At 45.1% G+C, this 22,316-nt stretch overlaps 1 protein-coding gene across 4 annotated transcripts; it reads left to right on the top strand.

The window, feature by feature from the left end:
• The first annotated feature begins 8,271 nt into the window (after positions 1–8,271).
• AGT (angiotensinogen) lies at positions 8,272–20,042 on the top strand. Of its 4 annotated transcripts, none has more exons than XM_066315750.1 (5): positions 8,272–8,336; positions 13,902–14,718; positions 17,024–17,288; positions 17,744–17,888; positions 18,365–20,042. In XM_066315750.1, the coding sequence occupies exons 2-5, from the start codon at positions 13,929–13,931 to the stop codon at positions 18,554–18,556; spliced, it is 1,392 nt and encodes a 463-aa protein (XP_066171847.1). In that variant the 5' UTR covers positions 8,272–8,336; positions 13,902–13,928; the 3' UTR covers positions 18,557–20,042. The 4 variants fall into 4 exon arrangements, with proteins under 4 accessions (XP_066171847.1, XP_066171848.1, XP_066171849.1 ...); XM_066315751.1 differs by having other exon boundaries at positions 8,279–8,336; positions 13,905–14,718; XM_066315752.1 differs by lacking the exon at positions 8,272–8,336 and adding an exon at positions 11,438–11,549.
• Positions 20,043–22,316: the final 2,274 nt, after the last annotated feature.

Here is a 22,316-nt window from a genome sequence, read left to right as displayed (position 1 = left end):
GTATCACTTACATGCTTACTCCACTCCAGAGTTTTACAAGGACTAAGCAGTTTTGCTCTTTTACCGTGAAATACCCTTTTGAAAGCAGTGAAGAGAATTTCTCCCCTTAGATGACTTGTTATTCCTGCTACTTGGTGCTCTCTGCAGATATTCATGGTGGGAGGAAAATGCAACACGTCCTGTGGTAATCCCTTATGGACAGACATACTTTCTCAGGAGAGTGGCAAGCAGGATTTGAGCCACTGACCTAGAACACCTTAGGTGTTGCTCCTTAGGTGTCCTGGTTCAGTGAGTAAAAGCAGAGTGTATTTTACCACTCTGGAACAGCAGGTGAACACAGATGACAAGAGGCTACAACACCATTTACATTTCCATTTGGCATGCTGTAGCAGCAAACATATTGTGACATTTAAGCAACACAAGACAGTACCAAAGTCTTGTCACACTGAGTAATAAAGTCCTTCCTCCAGGATTCCACTGTCTCAGAAACTGTGGGCTTGCAGCCCACTGGGCCTCTCCCAGCAGGGATGATAGTGCAGGTCTGTCCTTGGTCTGTGCAGGCAGTGAGTGCCTGCCAGTGTGTGAAAACGCTGCTGGCCGACAGAGAGCTGTCAGATCGAATGCAATTAATTCCTGGTGGGACTGCTCTGGACACCATTAGGCTCCTGCAGACTGCAGAGATCTCTCTACGAGCTGCATGACCAGGCAAGATTTCAAGGTGACAGCATAACAGCATGAGTGATGCAGAGGCTGGCAACATATGTCAGAGCTGAACTACATTTTGTCCAGGTACCGTCACTGAATGTTTGTTCCTGAAACATCAGGAGTTTTATCCATTACCTTCAGCCATGGGAACGAAGCACTCAGGGAGTGTGAACACTGCAATTACAGCTGCCCACAGGCACTGCCCTCCTGCCGAGCCACACTGCTCATCCCACAACACCGACAGAGGGGGCCAGATGGGCATTGTGCAGAAGAAGCAGAGGCTCCGGCAGAGGGTGAGCATCCTTTGCCAAGAGCAGGTCTCAGGCACACTTACTGCTAACAGAAACAGTGTCATTTCTGACTGCTATTGGGTCAGACTTCTTTGGCCTTCCTATTTTCTTTGAGAAAGCAGAACGTCCACTTTGGTTTTCTGTGGTTTGAACAGTTTTTACTCTAGAAGAGACTCTTATTCACTTTGTGGCATAATTCATGGGATAGAAGGTGACACAAAAGCTTGATGTAGGAAACTATGGTTTCCACTTCTTGGCCTCCTTGCTTAGCATCATGCTACAGCTCTGGCTTTCACCCCCTGCTGTTCAGCACTTGGCATGTGCTTTTCCTGAGTCTCACTTATGTAATTCCTTCCCCATAAATATCAAGTAGACCCTGGTCATTCAGGATTTAAAGCTGGTTATTCAAATGACAGCAGCTTGACTAAGTCTTTCATAACACTGCTGTCATTACACCTCCTGCCCTGTCAACAGTTTAACATTGGAGGGTTTATTCCATTGCCTTTGGCCTGACTGATCCCATGTTCTCCAGTGCTTGTTGCCTGCTGGCTAAGCCCCTTCAGTGTCATCTGACCTTCTCTAAGGGACTGGTTGAGGCTGGAATATCTCATTTTTGTGCTCTTTCTCCAGGGGTTTGAGAGAAATGATTGGTTTTGTCTTGTCACATCCCTTTATGTTCTCCTTGTATTTGCAAAGATTTAAGGGGAGATGTTATGTGGACTGAGATACCACCTGTGAAACTCGGCAGCTCTCTGTCCTTCCTCCTCCAGATCAGTATGAAGTTACATAAAACATCTTTGTTCTGTCTCTGAGATTAGTGTCATTTCATACTGCCTGGCACCCTCTGAACTTCACTTTGATTTGAATCCAAATGCCACAGTCACAGTCACATGAAACCACACTGTTTCTGATACTTTCCATTACTTTGGCTCAGTGCATTGCATGGACTTTTGCCCAGTGGCTTGCAGCCTGGCAGGCTTTGCACATGCTCCTGCACATCTCCTTGCTAACTGGGGACATCTTCTATTGCTCTAACAACAGCTGAGACAAGATAAAATTAAGCCTAGCTTGGAGCTGGTTATTTTAGGAATTTTGTCTTGTCTTCTGGCAATAAGGTAATATACACCTTCTCTGGAGAAGACATGCTTGCTGCAGAGGGGTTGGAGTATCCTTCTCTCCTGCATTTCCAGGCAGAAGTGAGGGAGAGAGCTTTAGGGGTTCTTCAAGACACACTGAGGACTGGAAAACCCTGCAAAATGTTGTGGACAGCCTAGTGAAAAAGGCTAGAGAACAATGAGAAGAAGAGTACAGAAAACCAAGGGGAGGGTTTTAAATAAGTGCCCTTTGAAAATTGCTGATTAAAGGAAAAAAAAATACCTTGGAGGAATTGCAGCATATCAAAGTCTCATTCAAGGGAGGATCCTAAAATAACAGTGAATGTAAGAAGTCTGGTCTCTTTCACTGTGCTGTGCAAAAGCAGTAGGTTCTTCTCCTAGAGAGGCATCAGTCCCCGGTGTGGTCTCAGGACTAAATGTGTGTTTACACCACCTGCAGCTGTGCTGTCACTGCCCACTGCTGTGGCTGGCTGTGGAATGCTGGTGTGGTCCAGCCCCTCTGCAGGGCCGAGGGCAGCGGGTGCTGAGCTGTCACCCTGAGCGGGGGTGACCCCCGTGAGGTGGCTCCCCCACCACAGCCACCTTGCCCGGGTTACCCTGATGCTGACAGCACTGCAGTGCCAGGAGGCAGCTCTGCTCTGCCTGTCCCCTTTTTGCTTGGCCTCTCTGACCGGCTACCACCCCTTTTACACACCCAGAAATGTGAAACATCTTTTTGTGTGCATGGGTAAGTAAGGACAACATTATCTGTGCTGGCAGCTGAAGTATCATCATTAGACAGCCATCTAAGTGCTTTACCCAGCCAAACAGCACAGCTTTCTGAGCTGTTGTTCCAGGCTTTTGTCAGAGCTGAGCACACAATGCTGCATTAATTCATCACTTCGGGGAGCAGCAGTTTTACAAACAAAAGAGGGCTTTAAAGATTATTTTTATTCTTTTACTTAAGACTGTGAAACACCAAGTGGCGGTATGGGAGAGGAGCCAAGCTGCAGTATGTCTTCAGCTCCCTGAGTCAGAGGCAGTCCCTAAAGGAGCTCAGCTTTTCCTGGGAGTAATAGAACAGCTCCAAGAGCCTTCAGTGATTTTTTTTTTTCTTTAATGAGAGGAGTTATGGTTTTCAAAGGCTTTCATCAGGGTTTGTTGCCAGAAGGTAATCTTAATCCTTTTTTCATCATGAATATTCTGGGCTCAGTAATACTGTTCCTCTGATTCATCCCTCAAGCAGTAAGCTAAATTGTTATTTCATGTTTTTACAGTTAAAACAGAAAAGGTAGAAAAATAAAGCAAAGTGAAAATAAAAATGAACCCAAAACTGCAGCATTTAATCCTTTACTTAAATATCATCCAGCAAAAACAAAAGAGCAGGAAGTTCTGATCTGTCTGGAGATTGACTTTTTGCTACTCTATTGAAACCCCAGAAACTTTAAGTTATGAGCTCTTTCATTATTTCCTGTAGAAAAAAAAAATAAATTACTGGATATAAATTTAACTTTTCCCTCCTCTTGCCTCCGGAACGACTGGTTTACCAAAGGGCAGCGAGGTAATAACATTTCCAAATGTTCCCGGCCGGGACAGCCCCGGCCCCGGGAGCAGCGATGCGGCGGAGCCTCCGCACGGCGGCAGCTTCGGATAAGGAGACAATGAAGGGATCTGCTGCGGTCCTGTGGCCGGGGATCAGCGCCGGGATCAGCGCCGGGATGATGCACACCGCTCTCCCTTCCCGGCAGAGCTCAGACCTGCCAACGCTTCCACAGCGGCGCTGCCCGCGGGACTTGGTTCCCAATTCTGCGTGGCACGGCTGGAGCTGGTGCTGAAGGAAGGGGTGGATCTGTTTAGCAACCCGAGCAGGGAGATCCTGCTCGGCCCCTGAAAACTGAGCAGCCCCAAAACTCAGCCTCTCTGCTTTCCAGCAGGATCCGAAAGCAGGAGAGAGTCCAGCGTAGCCAAACACTCGTTAGTTGCGCACCCCTCGAATTAACCTGAAAGCCCCGCCCCTATCTCAGGTCGCAAAGGGATCTGTAGGTTGTATTTGGAGCCCTGAAAATTGCGGCTGCTGTCCCAAGGGAGTTGCAGTTTTGCCCGTGTGGCTGGCTGAGTGGGAGCTGCTGCGGCTCCAGAGGATGGAAGAATCCCGTCATGCTTGCAGTGAGGAAGGAGCCAGTCTATTTCTCACTAATGAACCCCACAAACTGCATATGATTAAAAACACTCCTTGGGTGAGGCAGGAGACCACCACAGACAGTCTGCTCAGAGGAACACCCAACAGTGCCCAAAAGAGCGGTCCTGTTGCCCACCCAGGCAGAGGAGCAGGAGGAGGGGTGGAGGTGTCACGAGAGAGGCTTGGGAAAATATAAAGGAGCGCCTGAGTTTGTGCAGGGAACACGGATATCTTATCTTCCAAAGGTCTTTCTATAGCTATGCTTTGAATTTCCAGGCCAGGAGACAAGTATTGTGCATAGTGCCCTGTGGACAATTTGGCTGGGGTACAAAAATTACAACCAGAGTTTCAAAACGTCAGTAGTGACAGGAAAGATTAGCCACCAGAAATATCACTTAGGAGGTCCTCAGGGAGTAAGTCACTACTGAGCTTACTGAAGCACCCTTGCAATACCGAGGGCAGCCAGATGTTTAGTGGTGGAAGCTTTTGGAACTGAATATTTTGGCATTTCCCAGACAGTGGTCACCTGGCCGCATCCCTTGCTCAACTTGGGTAACAGTTTGAAAACTTAAGTGGCTGACCCAGCTGGCAAATATTGGGACAGTGCAAAATCCCTAACACACAGGCATCTGCCAGAGTCCTGATAACAAAGCTGGCAGCTCTCTCAGGCAGAAAGAGCTCTGCTGGTGCTGCCATCCCTGCTGCTCTGCCTTATCCACACGACTGTATGAAGATAGAGTGTGATCTAAAAGGTAAACACGCTGGGCTGGGAGTAGAAAAACCTGGATGTTTGTCCTTGAGATGTTGCCAACCTGTTGCACGACTGAAGGTGATTCATGTCACCTCTGTGTCCACTTGCACTCCCAGGACAGACTGCTCTGTCCTGGCTGCTTCAGTCTGGGATTGTGTCTTGCTCCTCACAGGCTCAGCATGTGCCACAGGAAAGGACCCAAAATCAATTATATGTTGCCGATGTAACAGTTAGACTGCAAAGTATTTTGAAGTCCTCAGGGAAGGAGGTTTCCTCTGTCCATGCACACAGTGGGCCTACAGTCATGCTTCTGTGTGCATGTGCAGGCTGTGCACAGATCATTCTTAAAATGCTCTTAAAAACCACATATTCCACTGGGACAGACAAAAAATAGGGCTACAAAAATTCGAAGCAATCTTCACCATCAGGGCCTGCAAACACATGCTGTGACAAACCAAATGTAATGTTAGGCTAGAATATGTACTAGCATTAATAAAAGCTTCCCTGAGAAGCTGAAAGAGACGACAAGATGGTGATGCTCCCTCCTCCAACAGGGAGGATTTGTGGCACTGCCAGGGTGTGGGCAGGCCAGGCAGCAGGCTCAGCCAGGGCACCTCTCCTGTGGGGAGGGAGCACCACGCCCCACCAGCCCTTCCACCTGAGCTAGCACCTCTAAGCCTGCCCACTTCATCATGTGCATTTTGCCATCATCCAGGCAGTTTCCCTCCACCCCAGCACAGGAATGACACACGTGATCCTTGGGGTTTATGAGAGCCAAATTACCAAGTTTTCCGCTGCTCCTTGCTGTGAAAACCCATGGCAGAAGCGGGATAATCCCTCTCTTTCATCATCTGTACTTTGAATGTTACTATTGAAAAGCATATTTGCAATCCTCTTTACACAAAAAATTGGGCAAGCTGAGTACATCCCTCATGCTCACCAGAAGCTTTCACGGAAAAGTGGTTCCAGCCAGCATGGGCAGAGGTCAGGCATACAGAGAAAACACAGGAAAAATCACACGCAAACCTATTCCTGTTTTATTAAAACAGCTAAAACCTTATTATTTTGCACTGCCCCATCAGAGACAGCAAAAATAAACAAATAAAATCAGGCCCATGGCAGCTGGCCACAATTCTTACAGACTGGGGGGAAAATAGATTTATTGAAGTATAGAAACTTGCCTGACACATTGCCAGAGTGGTACTCCTTTCCTACTTATTCACTCTGGAAAAAGTCACCAAATATTATGTGTGCAGCTGAAGTTAGAACAGAGCCATAGGTCTGGCAGGAGATAGAGACACATTTTAGACCACAATGCAGTAACTCTGCTGCAATTAGTAAATGTACCCTGATTAAAAACCAGAAAAATCCTGAAACATGGCTAATTAATATTAGGAGCCTACCCACAGTTTTTAAAACTTATCATATTTTCCAGGGTCTATGTTGATTTTGAAGAGATAGCAGCATGTTCCTAAATGCCCTGTGCACAGGAACAATGCTGAGGCCGAGGGCTGGGTTTGCTGAGTGCAGTGTTTTGTTAGTATAACTCTACTGAAAGAGTGTTTTCAGTCTGTGCTGCAAAACGAACCAGCATAAGCTGGCCTCAGATCAGACATCTCTATTTCCACAGCAGCTTGAAGACAATCCCTTGGAGAGAAGCATGAACAACCAAAATTCATGACAGCTCTCTGTCTGGGGCTTTCCCAAGTTAGCAATCACACTGGACCATCATGCTCTGCAGAGGCCAATGACCACACCCTGTTATTTAATCTCTTTTTGTACCAAGATTTTTGGTCTCTGCAGCATCCCGTGGCAGTCTCTCCCGCAGCTCAAGCATGCAAAAGGGTTATTCTTTTATATTTGTTGCCTGATAATTTTATTGAGAATCCACTGATTGTGGCAATATTACAAAACAGTGATTCCAGGCTTTCTGTTCACCTTCAGCATTTTGTGTTTATACTTACCATACCAGTGGATTCTCTTCCAACTTGAAATGTCTTGGTCTCGGTAGGCACTCTACTGCTCTACAAAGTTTTTTCCTGGATGTCTCACAACCATTCTTCCATTCCATCCTTAAGACCCACTGCCACACCGGGGGTGACCACTGAAGCAGCTGATGAAGCAGTAGACCCCAATCTTCCTTTTCTCAGATCCTCTCACACAGGCATTCTCTTTTGCCTTTCCTCCCTATCCTTTTCTCAGTGCCTGTTTGCCCTCTCCATTTGGAGCCTTCTTAAGAGTCCAGGCTGTGTTCCCTTACCAAAACAGATGAGAGAGGAAACACTGTGAGTGTTGATGGGATGTAGAGGTTTGCAATTACCAATGTCAACACATAGGCTGTATAAGCAAACTCTTTGTGGCCTGTTTCTCACTCAAGATACTTTTAGGCTTAATAAAAGAAACCCTCAAATTTGGTAATGAATTATATATGCCACATACATGCTATTATGTCTAAATTAGCCATACATTAATTCCTAATCTATGTATGTCAGCCATGCCAGCTCAAGTAAGGAAGATGTCATGCGAAGGTCTGTGGTCTGAGCCTGTGAGCAGAGTAATTTATTATCCCTCCTCCAGGTCTGCCGCCTCGCAGGAGACAAGAGCATCCTCACAGAAGTATGCCTGACCCTTTTGAGTTCAGGTCGCAGAGCAAAATTCGGGAAAGCTGGAAAACAGATGGAAAAGAATAAAATATTTACTATTGTCTCCACACAAAGTGCTGAATTTTATGCAGCTTTTCCCAGAACAATATAGATCAATTAAAATGCTTTTTGACAAAGTGGAGATGCGACGTCTTTCGGCAAAAGAAGAGCTGCCTGGTCGATCAGGTAAAATTCTAGCTTGGACTAAAACATTTTCCCATTCAAGGCTGAATTACAGGCCACTGTCTGTAGGGTTAGTGTTCTTTTGCCAGGGTAAAAATTTCTGAACCCTTTTTGGAAGTATTTGCATGAAGAAGTGCTGGGGCACCATCACGGAGAAATTTTTTGCAGAGCAAGGGAGTGCTTCCACATTAGAACTTGAGAACAGTGAGGCTGACCAGGAGATCTGATCCCAGGATGGCTGCAAGGAAACCCATAACTGCAGCACCAGTGTTTTTCCACCCCTCTTTGCTTCCTCTCAGCAGCTACCATGAATAACAAGCAGGAAAAACAGAAGCAGGTTTTGAAGAGAAATGAGGGCAGAGGTGGGGGGAAGGGGGGCGGGCCCGGCTTATGCAAGAGTGGGTATAAAAGGGGCAGCCGAGCACCCCTCCAAAATCGGAGAGTGGGCAAAAGGAGAGCACACACCTCACCGCTGAAGAACAGGTTTGAGAGGTCTGTGTTTCTTTGTACCTTTACTGTGGCTGTTGCAGGGAGAGGTTCATTAGAAAATGTGTGTGGGCCACAGGCTTGTTTTGGATAGGGGATGCTTTATTGAATGGCCTTGCTTTCACCTTGGGTTCCTTGTTGCTGGAAAGCTTTTTGCCCAAATTTGGCCCAGTGCAAGTTCTCTGGCACAACTCTCTTTAAGGGGCAAAATCCCTGGGCACCAGAGCTGAAGGGTAGGATAGAGATTCCACTTTCTAAAGTTGAAGCTCTATCTCTAAGCACACTCTCATTCCTAAAACCATGGCAACCCAACAACAACAAAAAAAGCCTGACAACAGAGTCCACATATAGTAATTGCAGTAATGTTCATGCACTCCTGCTTAAAAATGTCTCAGAAGTAAAATGAAAGATTGTCTGTAATTAAGTACTACTAGGATAAAATACGTTGCAGATGTGGCAGGATATGTTCTTCCTAATCTGAAACCTTCTCCTTTAGAAGAAACTGTTAGAGAATAAAAGACAAAGATAGAAGAAGTGTGCTGGTGTGTGATGCATCTTAATAGGGGAACATTAATTAAGTGAGCACAAATGACTGGCAAATGAGGGAGGGATCTGTGTCTGACCTTTGTAGTAGTGCATGAACATAAGGTGAAATCAAAGCTTCTCCCTCATTACTGGGGCCAGCCAAATTCCCGGTGGCCCAAAGCAGGAGGAGGACTGTGGTTAAAACAGGACATTGAACATTACCTGGTGAAACTTCTTTTTCTGGAGAAAGCTAGGTATTTTGATTACCTTACTGATGCAAGGGTGGGGGCCAAAAGATAGACTTCTGTGTTCCTCAAAGACACTGACCATTCTTTATTCAACAGAAAACAATGGAACTGAGTACACAAACACCAAAAGACACCCAAGGATCAACTTGGCTGAAAACCCTGACAATATTCAAGTAAACTGACCTTTATGTGACAGAGCCACCAGACTGGCATTACATTTGTTGTTCAGGTGACTCCTGCTCCTCGTCTTCTTCAGGGCAGCATCCCCTGTGGCCAGGGCTGCCTGTTTAGTGCTGGTACCTACAGCAAAAGGAGACCAACAGCTGCAGCATGGCTTGGTCATGACCTTCAGGGGAGCTGGAAGCAGGAGATACCCAAACAACATTGTCTGGATGCTACAGAACAAAGGCATAATGATTAAAGGAAAAAAAGTACAGTGGGTGAGGGGTTTGTGATTTTACCTTTCAGTGTTTATTATCCACAGCAAACATGTAAATCTGACAGCAGTACTATATGTTATTAGTATTACTTGTAGCTTATTAGCCAAAGCCATTAAAAAGTAATTTTTAATATTTTAATCCTTATTTTAATAAGGATAAAAACATCCTTATTTTTAATAAGGATACTTTTCAGGGTTTTATGGACTACAAGGTGCCCTTCCGCAGAACAGCTTTCATTTGTGTCCTTTTATGTGTGTCCTTGATACAGAGAGTACTGGGATGGGTTTTCTTTTTACCTGTGTTCAAGCCTCACCTCAGGGGACAGAGCAGGGCAGCTATAGCCCACAGGCTCGGCGTGGTCTGGCCATTTGTGTGCACTGCTGGTGCCTGCCCAGTGCCTCAGGTGGACCCACATGGGTGGTGATGCAGGAGATACAGATTTGGGCTTGCTCACATCCCACCTACAGCTCCACTGGCATCTAAAGGACCGGCTGGCTCCTCTGGTCTTCCTGTGTGAGGCAGTGTCCAGGGTAGAGGGGAAAGAAAGGAGATTGCAACCTGAAACCTAACTTGATCTCTTAGCATTAGCTGGGCAATATGTATTTTTCATTCTTCTCCCTTTGCCTGTATTTTTTGCTTGGCTAGAAGCATTTTAAAACTATCTGGAGATGGTACAAATACTTAAGGATTGTTCTGTGGGCAGATGCTTCCTCAACTGAGATGCTCAGGCAGCAAGAAAACACCTTGAATGTTTCAAGTTGTTTGTTTAAGCCTTTCAGTGCATGAGGGCATGTTATACAAGCCTGGGCTCAGAACCATTTTGGACCTCATTACAGATAGGGTAATCAGGTTGTTTAAATAAAAAGCAGGACTGCAGAGACAGAAATTTCTCATTTGTTTGGCATTAGGCACCTGGCATACAGCCCTTGGGCTGGCAGGACTCAGTGTGTCCCTGTCTCCACCTTCATCTCCAGCTGCCCAGGGACACTGAAAACATTCCCCTCTCCCAGCTCTCTCCTTGAACCCGACATGTACCTGGGCACTGCAATACAAATCATCCCTGACTGCCTTTCTAAAATCGAAGGCCAGATGATAAATCAGCCCTCTCCCTGTTTGAGCCATGGGATTTTAATTACTAAGAATAGCAGAGGCACTGAACAACACTCAGTCTAACCAATTGCATTGCCCCTGGTTTGATTCACTGTTTATTTGCTTAAATAGGAAGAAGGGACACATCAAAATTGAAAGACCGTTTCAAAAGCAGCAGAAAGATCTGCAAATCCCAAGCCCCTTTCCCAAACGGGACTTGGGAAGCTGGGACAGGGAGGGATGAAATCTTTGTGATCCAGCTCTGGCAATCTCGCCTATCTGGCTTTCATCTTCTCCATTACAACGTGTGTTGTTCAGGAGGAGAAAGAACAAAGCCTTGACATTCTGAACAGTTCAAGAGGGAAAGAAGGGGTAAAAGCTGAGCGTTTAATCACTTTATTCTGCAGTAGCATACGCGTCTCACACACCCCTGGGTCCTCAGGCTACAAGGTAGAGATTAAAGGCAATTTATCTGTGAAGACAAAAAAATCTGATCCAACTGTACAACAAATATAAGTACAAAGGAATCTGCATGCCTTTCAGTCTGGCACAAAATGATGTCCTACAATCAGGTATTCTGCATAGTAACACGCCTGTGTCTGCCTCGGTAAATGTGTAACTGCGGCTGCACAGGTGCGCCGGGTCTGGCTAAAGGTTGTGTGTCCACCCTGGAACTTTCTATGCAGCTGGTGTTAAGCCGGGCGCAGGTTTCATTGGGCCCGGCCTGGCCTGAGGTAACTTCTCTCGGCCCCGGGCTGTGATGTAAAGCTGCTTTGCGCAATGTGGCCGCAGCCCTCCTGTAGAAAGGGCAGAATTCCATCGGCAGTCCCGGGGAGAGAGGTGCCCTGAGGAGCTCGCCTGGGGGACAGCAGCATCGGAGGGGCGACAAAGGGGTGACACCCCCAGCACAGAGGCGAGTAAGCGCTCTTATTGGATTTGCTTTGAATGCTGCTATTTCAACTCAGGGTCCATGCTTTTCCAAAGGGCTCGGGGCTCTCTTCTTTAGCCAAACAAACACACTGACTTTCCGCAGATGAGGCTTAGGGTAAGTGCTTGGCAGTGAGAACTGCTCGTCTTGCTTCTGCTCTTGGAACAAAAGCTGATGGGGGGCTCTGGCAGCCAGAAAGAAGTGACCACTGGGTGCCAATGATGCCTAGTGGCATAGCCTGCCTGGGTGGCACAGGTTCACCCTCCCTACTATGCAGGAAAAATTAAGTAATCCTTCAAAAGAGTTGTGTGATGGAGAGAACAGTGTGGGAAGGGCATTCCTTCTAATTTGTGGCTTTTTGGTTCATTTTCCTGAGCATCCCAATGTGAAAAATGTGTTGAGTCATCTAGAAATCCACTAGCAGTTTAGCTGACCTAACTGTGAAAGTGAAGTTGGGGAAGGCACCTCCCAAGACAATTTTTAAACTAGTCATAAGCAATGAATGTGGTCTGTCATGCATGTCACACGCTACCAGCAGGGTTGGGGAGGTGAAGAGGGGACAGCAGCAAGGCTGGGCTGCCCATACAGTAGTTTAGAGGATGAGGTGGGAGTTAATGGGGAAGAACAATCCTTGGGTGAAGGCACAGGGACAGAGACCTACAGCAGGTCCTCCCCTGTGCCTCTGGGGGGGCAAACAGTTTCAGGCTTGAGCCACAAGCATTCAGTAGGAAGACACTTAGACATCCTGAGTGACCACCACAGCAACAGAAAGTCCATTTGCAAGCCCAGCTGTTAGATGGGAGCCTACAGCCTGGGAATGTAGATATCCATGCTAGCAGGCAGACATACTTAGCAGGGTGTGTCTAGTTACTAAGCATCTGCACATCTCAGTTTTTCTATGTGCAAGAAAGAGAGTGGTGATACTGCAAGCTGGGATATTATTATTAGGCATGAAATGCTTGGGGACCCCTCAGGGGAAAGACTAAGGTTATACATTGTAAATTGGGCTGGGAAAGGGCCAGGTCTTGAATAGATGGATTTAAACACAAGCAGTTCCACCCTGTGTAAAGTGTTGGTGAGACAGACATTGCTCTGTGTCCTCTCAAAAGGCTCAGGCTACCAGAATTACAATACCTGACAGGCTGATGTGACTCAAAAAACCTTGGAAAAAGAAAGCAGAGAGCAGGGCTTGGGTACTGGCAAGGCTGACCACATTTTGCCCATCCAATGAGCTCTCCAGAACTTGAAGTGGGTGGAAGGGGATGAACAAAGCTACAATAAAGAAGGATTTACTAGTAGAATAAAAATACAGCTCTGAATAACAGCATTTTGGCTGATGATATGTGTTACAGATGCATAATTTTCAACACATTTTAATTTGGATTTCAAGTACACAGATCAAAAGTCATATACTAGAAATCAAAGAAAGGTATATCAGAGCTATTAGTTACCAAAAGAAATTGATATAGAAAAAGAGAGAATTCTAAAAATATAAAATTTATCAGTGGGTATAATTTGTCAGTGTGTGTGTCCATGACATTCTCATTCCCAATATGCATTACATCCTAAAACACCAGTAGCATCCATATACAGTAAAATTCTTTACTTCTTGTCAAGAAAAACAAGAGCAGCAAGTGGTTTTTTACCTCAGGAGAAGACTGCACAGCTGAGTAAAACAGCCTACCCCTTCTAACTCTGTATTTAGACATAGAAAGTGCAATGAAAATGGTTTCAGTGTGAGCACATTTGTATAGGGCAGCCTGGAATGTGTTTGTCTAAAAGCTAGAATGAATGTTTGCACTGGCCTATGAAAACATAACATGTTCTGCTAGTGCCAAGTATTTTGCTGACTAGACATACAAAGCAGGACCATTCTATGTTTGGACCTTAAGTGAACTGGTTTCCAAACCCAATTCCTGCACAACAGCAGGCACATTGCTAGCCTGCCCATGTGTCAGCAAGGCTCAGTGCAGCAATTTGCAGAGATGGCTCTCAGCCGGTCTCAGGAACAAATGTTTATGCATTTGTTGCAAAACAAGGTTTTGCAGAAGTAAGCATGCTCTAGTTTGCAGGCATAACCAGCATCCACAACCATTCCCATGCTAAATCCTTAGGGTACTGCAGTGGGTAATGGAGTCACATCTGCGCTTACCGTTTCCCACCTGCTGCCATTGAAACTGGTGTCTGTCTCATCGTGGGCTTTTTGGGGGCAGAGTCAGACCAAATGCAACTTAATACTGAAATTCCCACCTTTGTAACTCCAACACAACAATAGCATCTCACCCTGTGATTAATAGAAACTGACTGACCAGTCTCCTTTCCTCCTCATTTTTTCTTTCAGCAGACACCGTGGAGGCAATTTTCCAACATGAATCTGGTAACAGATCTTCTCTGCTTGTTGGCTTGCCTTACGGTGGTGACCTGTGACCGGGTCTACGTCCACCCTTTCAATTTGTTTTCTTTCAATGAGAGTGACTGTGACAAGCTGGAAAAATTGGTTCAGGAGGGAAAGACTATTGTCCCTGTCTCCATTGAGTCCCAAACCACACCTGAATATGAAGGTGACGTGAATGACAAGACTAAGTTGGAAGCTCCAAGCCTCAACACCTGGGGGAAGGAGGAACGGGGCTACCTGAGTGACTTGGTGTACGTGCTGGGCATGCGGTTTTACAGCGTGCTGCAGAAAGCACAGAAGGGCAAAAACGTGCTCCTGTCCCCAACCAGCCTCTACAGCTCCTTGGTGTCGTTCTACCTGGGTGCTTCAAATCAGACCGCTCTTGATTTGCAGGGTTTGCTGGGAATTGTTCCCCCCTCTGGAAACCCTGACTGCACTTCCACAGCAGTCGGCAGCAATTTCCTCTCCAGCCTGAGGACTATCGAAAGGCTTGTGAAGAGCGGGGATGAGGAGCTGCTCTTTTCCAAGACACTGAGCCTGTTTTCTGCCCCTGGCACACCCCTCTTCCAGCTGTTCATGGAGCACTTGCTCCCCAGTGCTGATGCATTCTACGCTCGAGCTGTTGACTTTACAAATCCAGACGAGGCAGCAAAACAAATAAATGCCTTTGTGGAGGCCAAAAGCGAGGGCCAGAGCAAGGGCTTACTGGCCAACATCGACCCATCTACTGAGCTGTTGTTTGCAGTGGACATCCACTTGGCAGGTATGAGGCAGCACTGCTCCTTTTGGGAACAAGCTTGGGGAAGGATGGGAGGTAACCCTGCTCCTGGGAAGGAAGCAAGGTCACACCTGGCCAGTGGGGAAAGGGAAGGGCTCAGATGAAAGGCTGGACCTCTGCCTCCCACCAGTATGCCAGGGATCCTGCCAGCACTCTGCCATGAACCAGCAAGGGCAATAGGGAGTGAGGAGGAGGCAGATGGCCTCCAAGAAAATTTCCTTCTCCAGGAAACTAAAGTTTAGGAAAGGTGCTTGAGAAAGAATTGTGCAGCATCTCTGGCTGCAAAGGAACTAAAAGTCATGAGGCGCCTCCAGCAAGATTGATCAGGGTGTAGTTTTAAAGAAAGGTAAAGGAGTTGAGGGTAGCAAGCCAGAGGTACAGATACAAAAAAGGCAAAAAAAATACAATGATTATGACTCCTCTTAGTGGCTATTAAATACAGAAGTCTGGAGGCAACATCTGGCTCAGGAAGCAACAGAACATCATCAGTTATGGAAGCAGGGCAGCTTATATAAACCTAAAAGAAATAAGGCAATCCCTTCGTTGCCTAGGGTCATTCCATGCTGCTGTCCCAGAAATCCCCCAGCAGTACAACTGAGCCTTCTCTTCTGAGTGTAGCTGCTTTCCTAGATCCTTGTGACTGGGTGCAATACCAAAGACTGCACACTTCAGACAGCTTCCCTACCTGGGACTGTATTTCAGAAAACTTGCAGTAAGCCCTAAGTTCCTGAGTGGGCCTCTACTGCTGAAGGTGGAGTTGTGGTGCCCAGGAAACCTTTTTGTGCCTCCAGCTTCCCACCCACCTCAAAATTAGATGTCAGGTTTTCTTTGCCTTTCATGGTGCTGTCATTCTCTCAGCTAGCTATGGGCATCAGCTCTCTCTTCATTGTAAGATCTAGCACAGATATGATACTACAAAAGTAATTGTGTTACAGACCTGGGCATGGTCACAAAAGCAGAGTTTTCCTTTAGTAGAACCATTCTTTTTCCTCTTCTTCTGTATCAGAAACTTGTTATTTGTATAAGCTTAGAAATGCATGTTGAAGGATCTGCCTCACTGGGTAAGGCTGTGCTATCTTCTCTCTCAGAAGGTGCATTTGAAATGTTGCAGTCCCCACAGCTGGGATGGACAAAATTGTCTCAAGAACAAATGAATTACACAGGCAATTATCTTCCAACAAACACAGAAGATTACTTTAGTGTTTGGTTTCCCCTTTGGTTGTGGCAAGGCATCCATGACAGCTGATGCTGTCTTGCTCCATGTCTGTCCCTATAGCTGCAGAAAGGAAAAAAGTATGGTTTTTTTCTCTGACACACATTCTATAAGCTCTGAGATGTTATTAATATCCATAGCATTGATAAAGTGACAGAAATCATACTAAACAGCAGCTAAATATTCCAGAAGTCTCTAGTGTTGTTCACTTGCACGCAGTTTTCTTCACATTTGTAGACTTGCTGCCAAGCAGGGCCTGCCATTTAGAATGCAAAGCAAAGCATCAAGCGCAAGTTTCACTGAGAGCAGTAGTGTCTTTAAAGCTAAACAGGATTATCTGCCCAGCTGGGCAGCAGCACTCATCTGTGGCAGTGAGAAGACAACATGTAGAAATGCAAAGCTGCACATAAGTAGTGCAAGGTGAGAGCAAGGCCTCTTTGTGAACTGGGAAAGTTGTTTGATAGTTGTCAACTGGGAAAGAAGTTTGTGTTAAGGTCTAGTAAGCATTCAAATATATCTTTTTTAACCTCCTTGGCTCAACCAATACTTCAGTGTTGTGCTTACAGCTTTCCCCATTGCTTTGGTTTGTAAGATGATGAAGGGTGAAACCTCAGACAGAGTTTGTGTTGCCTTCCCTCTCCTGAGCCCAGCCGGCTGCCTGAGCAAGGGCTGGATCTGCTTCCAAACATGCCATCGTTGCACTCTAGGGACAGAGAGGAAACCAGGCAGACCCTCTGCAATGACCTGTGAGCCGCTGGGGACCATGTGGCAGCCTGGGAGAAAGCAGGCAGCCACACAAGCAGAGACACTTTCCTGTCCCCAGGAACAGCCACAAAGCCACCAGAAACACAGCAGCTTTAGTCACAGTCCTGATGGTCATGGTCCCTGTGCTGTGAGCTTGATGCCACCAGAAGGCAGATTAAAAGGAGGAGACATATGATTATGGTAGCTAAGTGTGATTTTATACATGCAGTCCTTCTCTTAGGCACAGTGTGTTGTTCTTAAATAGACCAGCTAAGGGGCAGAGGGGAGAAGGAAGAGAAGAATCAGTTTCTCCTTTCTTGATCTGTTTTTCAGTGAATGCTAAGCAAGCCTTCCCACTCAAAGACCCTCAGGAGTTCTGGGTGGATTCAAGCACAAAGGTCTTGGTCCCCATGTTGTCTCTCATGGGGACATTCAAGTACAAAACTGGTGCCAGTGGGACTTTTTCCGTGGTGGAAGTGCCCATCAGCAAGACAGCACTTCTGGTGCTGCTGCAGCCCATCAATGGCAGTGACCTGGAGCACGTGGAGTCCCAGCTGACATGGCAGTCCTCAGCCTGGCTCCAGCGGCTGTCCCCAAGGTAGGGAAGGGCCATGTGCACCCTCCCATGGCAGGGATGGATGGGATGGGGTGAGCCACACTCACCTGGGGCCTGCCCGCTCACCTGGGATCAGATCCTGTCAGGGAGGCTTTACTAGTGAGCACAAGGAGAAACCCCTCACAGTCAGGGGGCTCACTGCAAAGGAGCTCCAGTTCAGTGGGAGCAGCTTTTCACTTGGGGGTATTTCAAGGAAATGAGCAAGTCCCTTTGCGTCCCACCCATGAAGTGGGATGATCTGGGGTTTAGCAGCAGATCCTGGGTGTAGTCTGGGTGAGCTTGCACTTGGAAACAGTAACAGGCACCCACAGTGTTTGTGCCCACTCCCCAAGAGTTGCAGTTGTTTTCACATACCCATTCCCCAGGACTGCCCAACCATGATGCTTTCACAGCGAACAAGCACTCACTTGCCTCTCTCTGTCCCTCTCTCTGTGCAGAGAAATTAAAATAACATTGCCAGCATTAACACTAGAAGACAGCTCTGATCTACAGGAGCTTCTTGCAGAGATGGAACTGCCTGCACTGCTGGGGAAGGCGGCAGATTTCAGCAAGATAAGCAACACCAGTCTAACAGTTGGAAAGGTACAGTACATATCACTGGCATTCAAAAGACATTATGGTTCCTGCAGTGTTTCAGCCACCTAAACTGAATAAATTTACCTAGAACAAAACAGCCAGAGCCATATAGGGGACATTCTTGGTAGGGGACTGAGTATCACATATACAGTGTGTTTTGAATTTAGTAGGAGAATAATGCTGATAATGCAAGGGTTTTATTTGTTGGGAAGTGGTGGGAGGAATGAGTGAGCAGCTGTGTGGTAGCTAGCTGCTGGCTGGGGTTAAACCATGACACAAAGCTAACAGGACTACAGACTAGCCCAGTGTAAAAGCAGTTATACAGCTTTTGCAAGTTATGGGCAAGTACTCCAACATCTTTTTTAAACATCTATGGAGTACAATGTGCATTATCACATTTATTAACTCAGACTCTCATTTTTCCCATCACAATCATGCTCTGATGACTCCAGAGTTACTCATATGGTTTTTTTTCCTTACAGGTAATAAATAAAGCCTTTTTCAAACTGGCCAGTGATGGAACAGATCAGCCAGAAGACCCTGCAGCACAGAAGGAAGATGGGGCCTACCTGGATATAACACTGAATAAGCCATTCCTCTTTGCTGTTTTTGAAAAGCAGTCAAGGGCAATGCTTCTTCTTGGGAGAGTAGTAAACCCCCTGCATGAGGATTAAATGCAAACACAGAGGAAAAGAAAGGAGTGGAATGATGCACATTTCCCATCACTTTTTCTTATTCATCAGATATTTTTGTGATGTTGTTGAGTGCTTTACTTAGCTTTGGGATGAAGCAGTTAGTGTTTGAAATACAGCTTTTTGAAAGCTAACACCTTGCAACATTTCATCCTTGTTCATCTATTTCATATGAGGTGACTCACATCCTTCCTCCAGCTTCCATTTTATTCATTGTCTCTCTTTTGCTCCTAGTTCCCTTTTTGGATGCAGTGGGGCAGGGAAGTAACTCGATGCAAAGCATCAACTTGAAAAAAACAGATAGATAAGCAGCTTTTACTATACTACTTTTATTTACTATAGAAAAGGACCTCTTCATTCTTTAAAAGCTTTTAATTGTATGGTCAGTTTTGCAAGAGGGACTCCCTTTTACATTACAGTGATGACTTCACAATTATCCACAGAGATTTGTAGCTTCATCAGCAACATTTCCCTTTAAAATGCTGCCAACAGCACAGGCAGGCTCTACTTGTCCCACTGAGACAAGATTTTTTGCCTTGGAAGCAAAAACATGCTTAGAGGATGTCTCTTCTTTCCGCAGCCCAGATATGTTCACTTCTTAACTCTATGAAAATGCTAAAAATAGGGTTTGGTAGTGTTAATGAACTGTGATGGAGTTAAAGTCTGACAGAATTATCTCCGATTTTTTAGGAAAGAAATCCCACAAGGTCTACTATTCCAAGACAATTCCATTTCTTGGATTACTTTATAACCTGTGAGGCATTTCTTACAGCCTTATAGCAAAGACAGACATTACTGGTTAGAGTCCAATTCTGTAAAACCATATGTTCTTTAAAAATAGCATTAATGGCAATAATATATATTAGTATGAATAGTGGATGTGGTGCAGCTACTTGTGAATAAAATTATTACAGCAGTCCAGTCCAACTCTTAACAGAGTCATAAAAATTTGAAACATTAAAGTGGAACAACAGATTATTAGGTGACTCTTGAATTAGGATGTGAGGAATTGGGAGACAAACCTTGGTACTGAGGAAAGCCTGGAACAAGGATTTCCACCTCTCATCTCTCGATTTATTGTTAGCACTGATGGCACTTAAAAATAACTGCAAACCTCTTTGGTTCATGCGAGATGTATCCCACAGCGCACAGCAGCTCATTATCATCCACAGGGGCCCAAATGTGTATCTCATCTAAATGCACTAATGACAGCAGCTTGCTATCAGTGATGTACAGATGTGACATGTCCTTGTAGCTCCATGGAAAATGCCATAACATTATAAATAAAATAACCCTCAGAATACTAGGATACAGCATCCATGTATTCATCCATTTATACTGTATGTACGCCAGATGCTCTAACATCTAAATACTGTACTTGTACTATATACAGGAATAATTAAGTATGAACACGCAGAGGTAGAAACATGCAAATAAACTCACTTCCAAATTTCTTTGCCACAGTTCAGTTGGGGTTTTGTCCATAAATAAGTTCTGACTTCTGAAATCTGCTCCAAATCAGATTTATGGTTTTGAGATAGTAAGTTGCATGCTATCAAGCACTACAGCAAATGGTATAGGTCTAAGCATGAAAGAGGCAGCTTCATACTAATTCAAATGTTATCCCATTTACTTGTTGAAGTCAGAAGGTAGCATCATCTACAAATAAAATTTCAGACCATGAAATGTTCCATTTTTATGAAGAAGGTGGAAAATAACAAGAGGGTGCCCCTGGACACACTGATATAAAGTTCAAGGAAAAATACCTTTATTCATAGGTGGGGCTGCATGCCCTGGAACTCCATATCCCTGTTCAGCGGTTACAGGCAGAAAAACAAAACAAACCCATTGAACACACTTTTCAGAAAAGAAATTTTGTGGTGGAGAGCACCTCTCCACTGAGACTCTGGAGAAGGAAAGGAAGAAGGAAAGGGCAGAGACAGGGTACTTAAAGTCAACTGACCAGAGTAAGTGTGCAGAGATCTCAGAATGTGCTACTTTGTTGACAGCTGTTGTAGAAATTTAATTGTATAGCTGCACACCTGCTGAAATGAGCAGTTGCACAGTGCATTTACAATCCTACAATGTCAGTCTCAGGCTCCAACTTACACATCCATTTTATAATAAGAAAACATTGCTGAAAACAACAGTATCTGGAACTCAGAAGATGTGTCTACTCCTGACTCTTAAGAAAATTAAGAGGTGTGGGGAGACCAAGCTTTCAGTGTTCATCTATTAGAAACCTGGAAAAATATAATAAGTACACGAACTTCTTGTTCATAAGCAGTAAGTTACATCCATGCATTACCGTGTGCCTAAGGCTGAGGATTTTCATGTGCCTGAAGGCAACAAACAAATCTGTCATCTGACAAGTTGGTCCACTTTGCTGTTTCTTTTTTCAGCAATACATTTGGATGCTCCCACGATTGTCTATGTGCCATGAATGGAGAGAAGCTAAGCAAATTTAAAAAGTCAAATCCTGCTCTCCATTACTCAAGATTGAATCCAAGCACCACCATGTAATTTTAAAAAGCAGGACTTTCCTCACCACCTCCCTTAAAAAAAAAAAAAATTGCTTCAAAAGCACCATGATCACATGGTTGTGTCTCTCAATTAAAATATGATCAGCTTCCAACAGTGAGGAATGAAAGCCCTCAGGGTGTGAAAGGTTTGCTCACTACAGCTTCATTTCACACAAGAGCCATGTGCTACAAACCTCGCATCTCTAAGTACTTGGAAAATTTGTACCATCTGGGTATTAAACCCCAAGCTCTCTAAATACTTCAGGAAGAAATAGGTATTTTTAATTAATAACCAGGAACTAGAACCCCAGTGTTAAATTTTCACAAGCTAAAGAAAAAAAGAAAGGAAAAAAAAAGATCAGAACAAAACAAACAAAACCAGGGCATTCTCTGACTTTAAAGCCTTAAATTCACCTCCCACTCTGCCCAGCCTATATTGCCCATCCTTCACATATGAAAGAGAAGCATCAACAGGCAGATCACTCTAGGTTCAAGAAAGATCTTGGTTAATCCTTCTACCATTTTAAACCCGACTAACACTTTCAAATTTCCTGCTATATAAAGATGCACCTTGCACTGATGTAACTAGGTTTGAAGTTCTACATGTATGCTGGTGAGTTCTAATAGATAATAGAATACAAATCAGAAACACACCAGCCCTGAATAAATTCTAGCTTAGTGAATTAAGTTTTAAGAAAAACAGTCTGAATGTAATGACCACCAATTAGATATTTGTAGTAGAAATTATTTTAAAAATTGCATGTGCTTTATGAGCTTTTGTCATGCAGCCCTTCACACCAACGTGTGTCTGTGGGAAAAAACCCAAATCAGTTAAATAAAAGCATTCAAAACCCAAACAAGAGCTAACCCTATCCCATCATGAGGGAGGGCAGGTAAGTGCATAGCAGTAATGAGAAATAGCAGCATCCTGCTCCTGTGAGCACTTTATCCCAGGAGAGCTGGAATAACATTTGGAAGTTTTGGACACCCTGTTAAGAGTTAAAGCACACAGCTGTCTGTCTCAAACACTGTGAAGGCCACAGACAGAACTTGCTGTAAGATAAGCTGCCACAGCAGGAATCTGAGATAAGCACAGAAGGGAAGAATTTGTGACAGAAGGAAGGTGCTGTCAGAGGTGAGATCTGGTTAGCACTTCCTGGTTAATGCATCCAGACAAAATTTCTTTGGCAAACTGTGGGAGAGAAAGCAAGTGCTCATAC

This window comes from Sylvia atricapilla, chromosome 3, assembly GCF_009819655.1.
Source record: "Sylvia atricapilla isolate bSylAtr1 chromosome 3, bSylAtr1.pri, whole genome shotgun sequence".
In the NCBI taxonomy this organism is placed as follows: domain Eukaryota; kingdom Metazoa; phylum Chordata; class Aves; order Passeriformes; family Sylviidae; genus Sylvia; species Sylvia atricapilla.
This window is presented reverse-complemented; position numbering and strand designations above follow the sequence as displayed.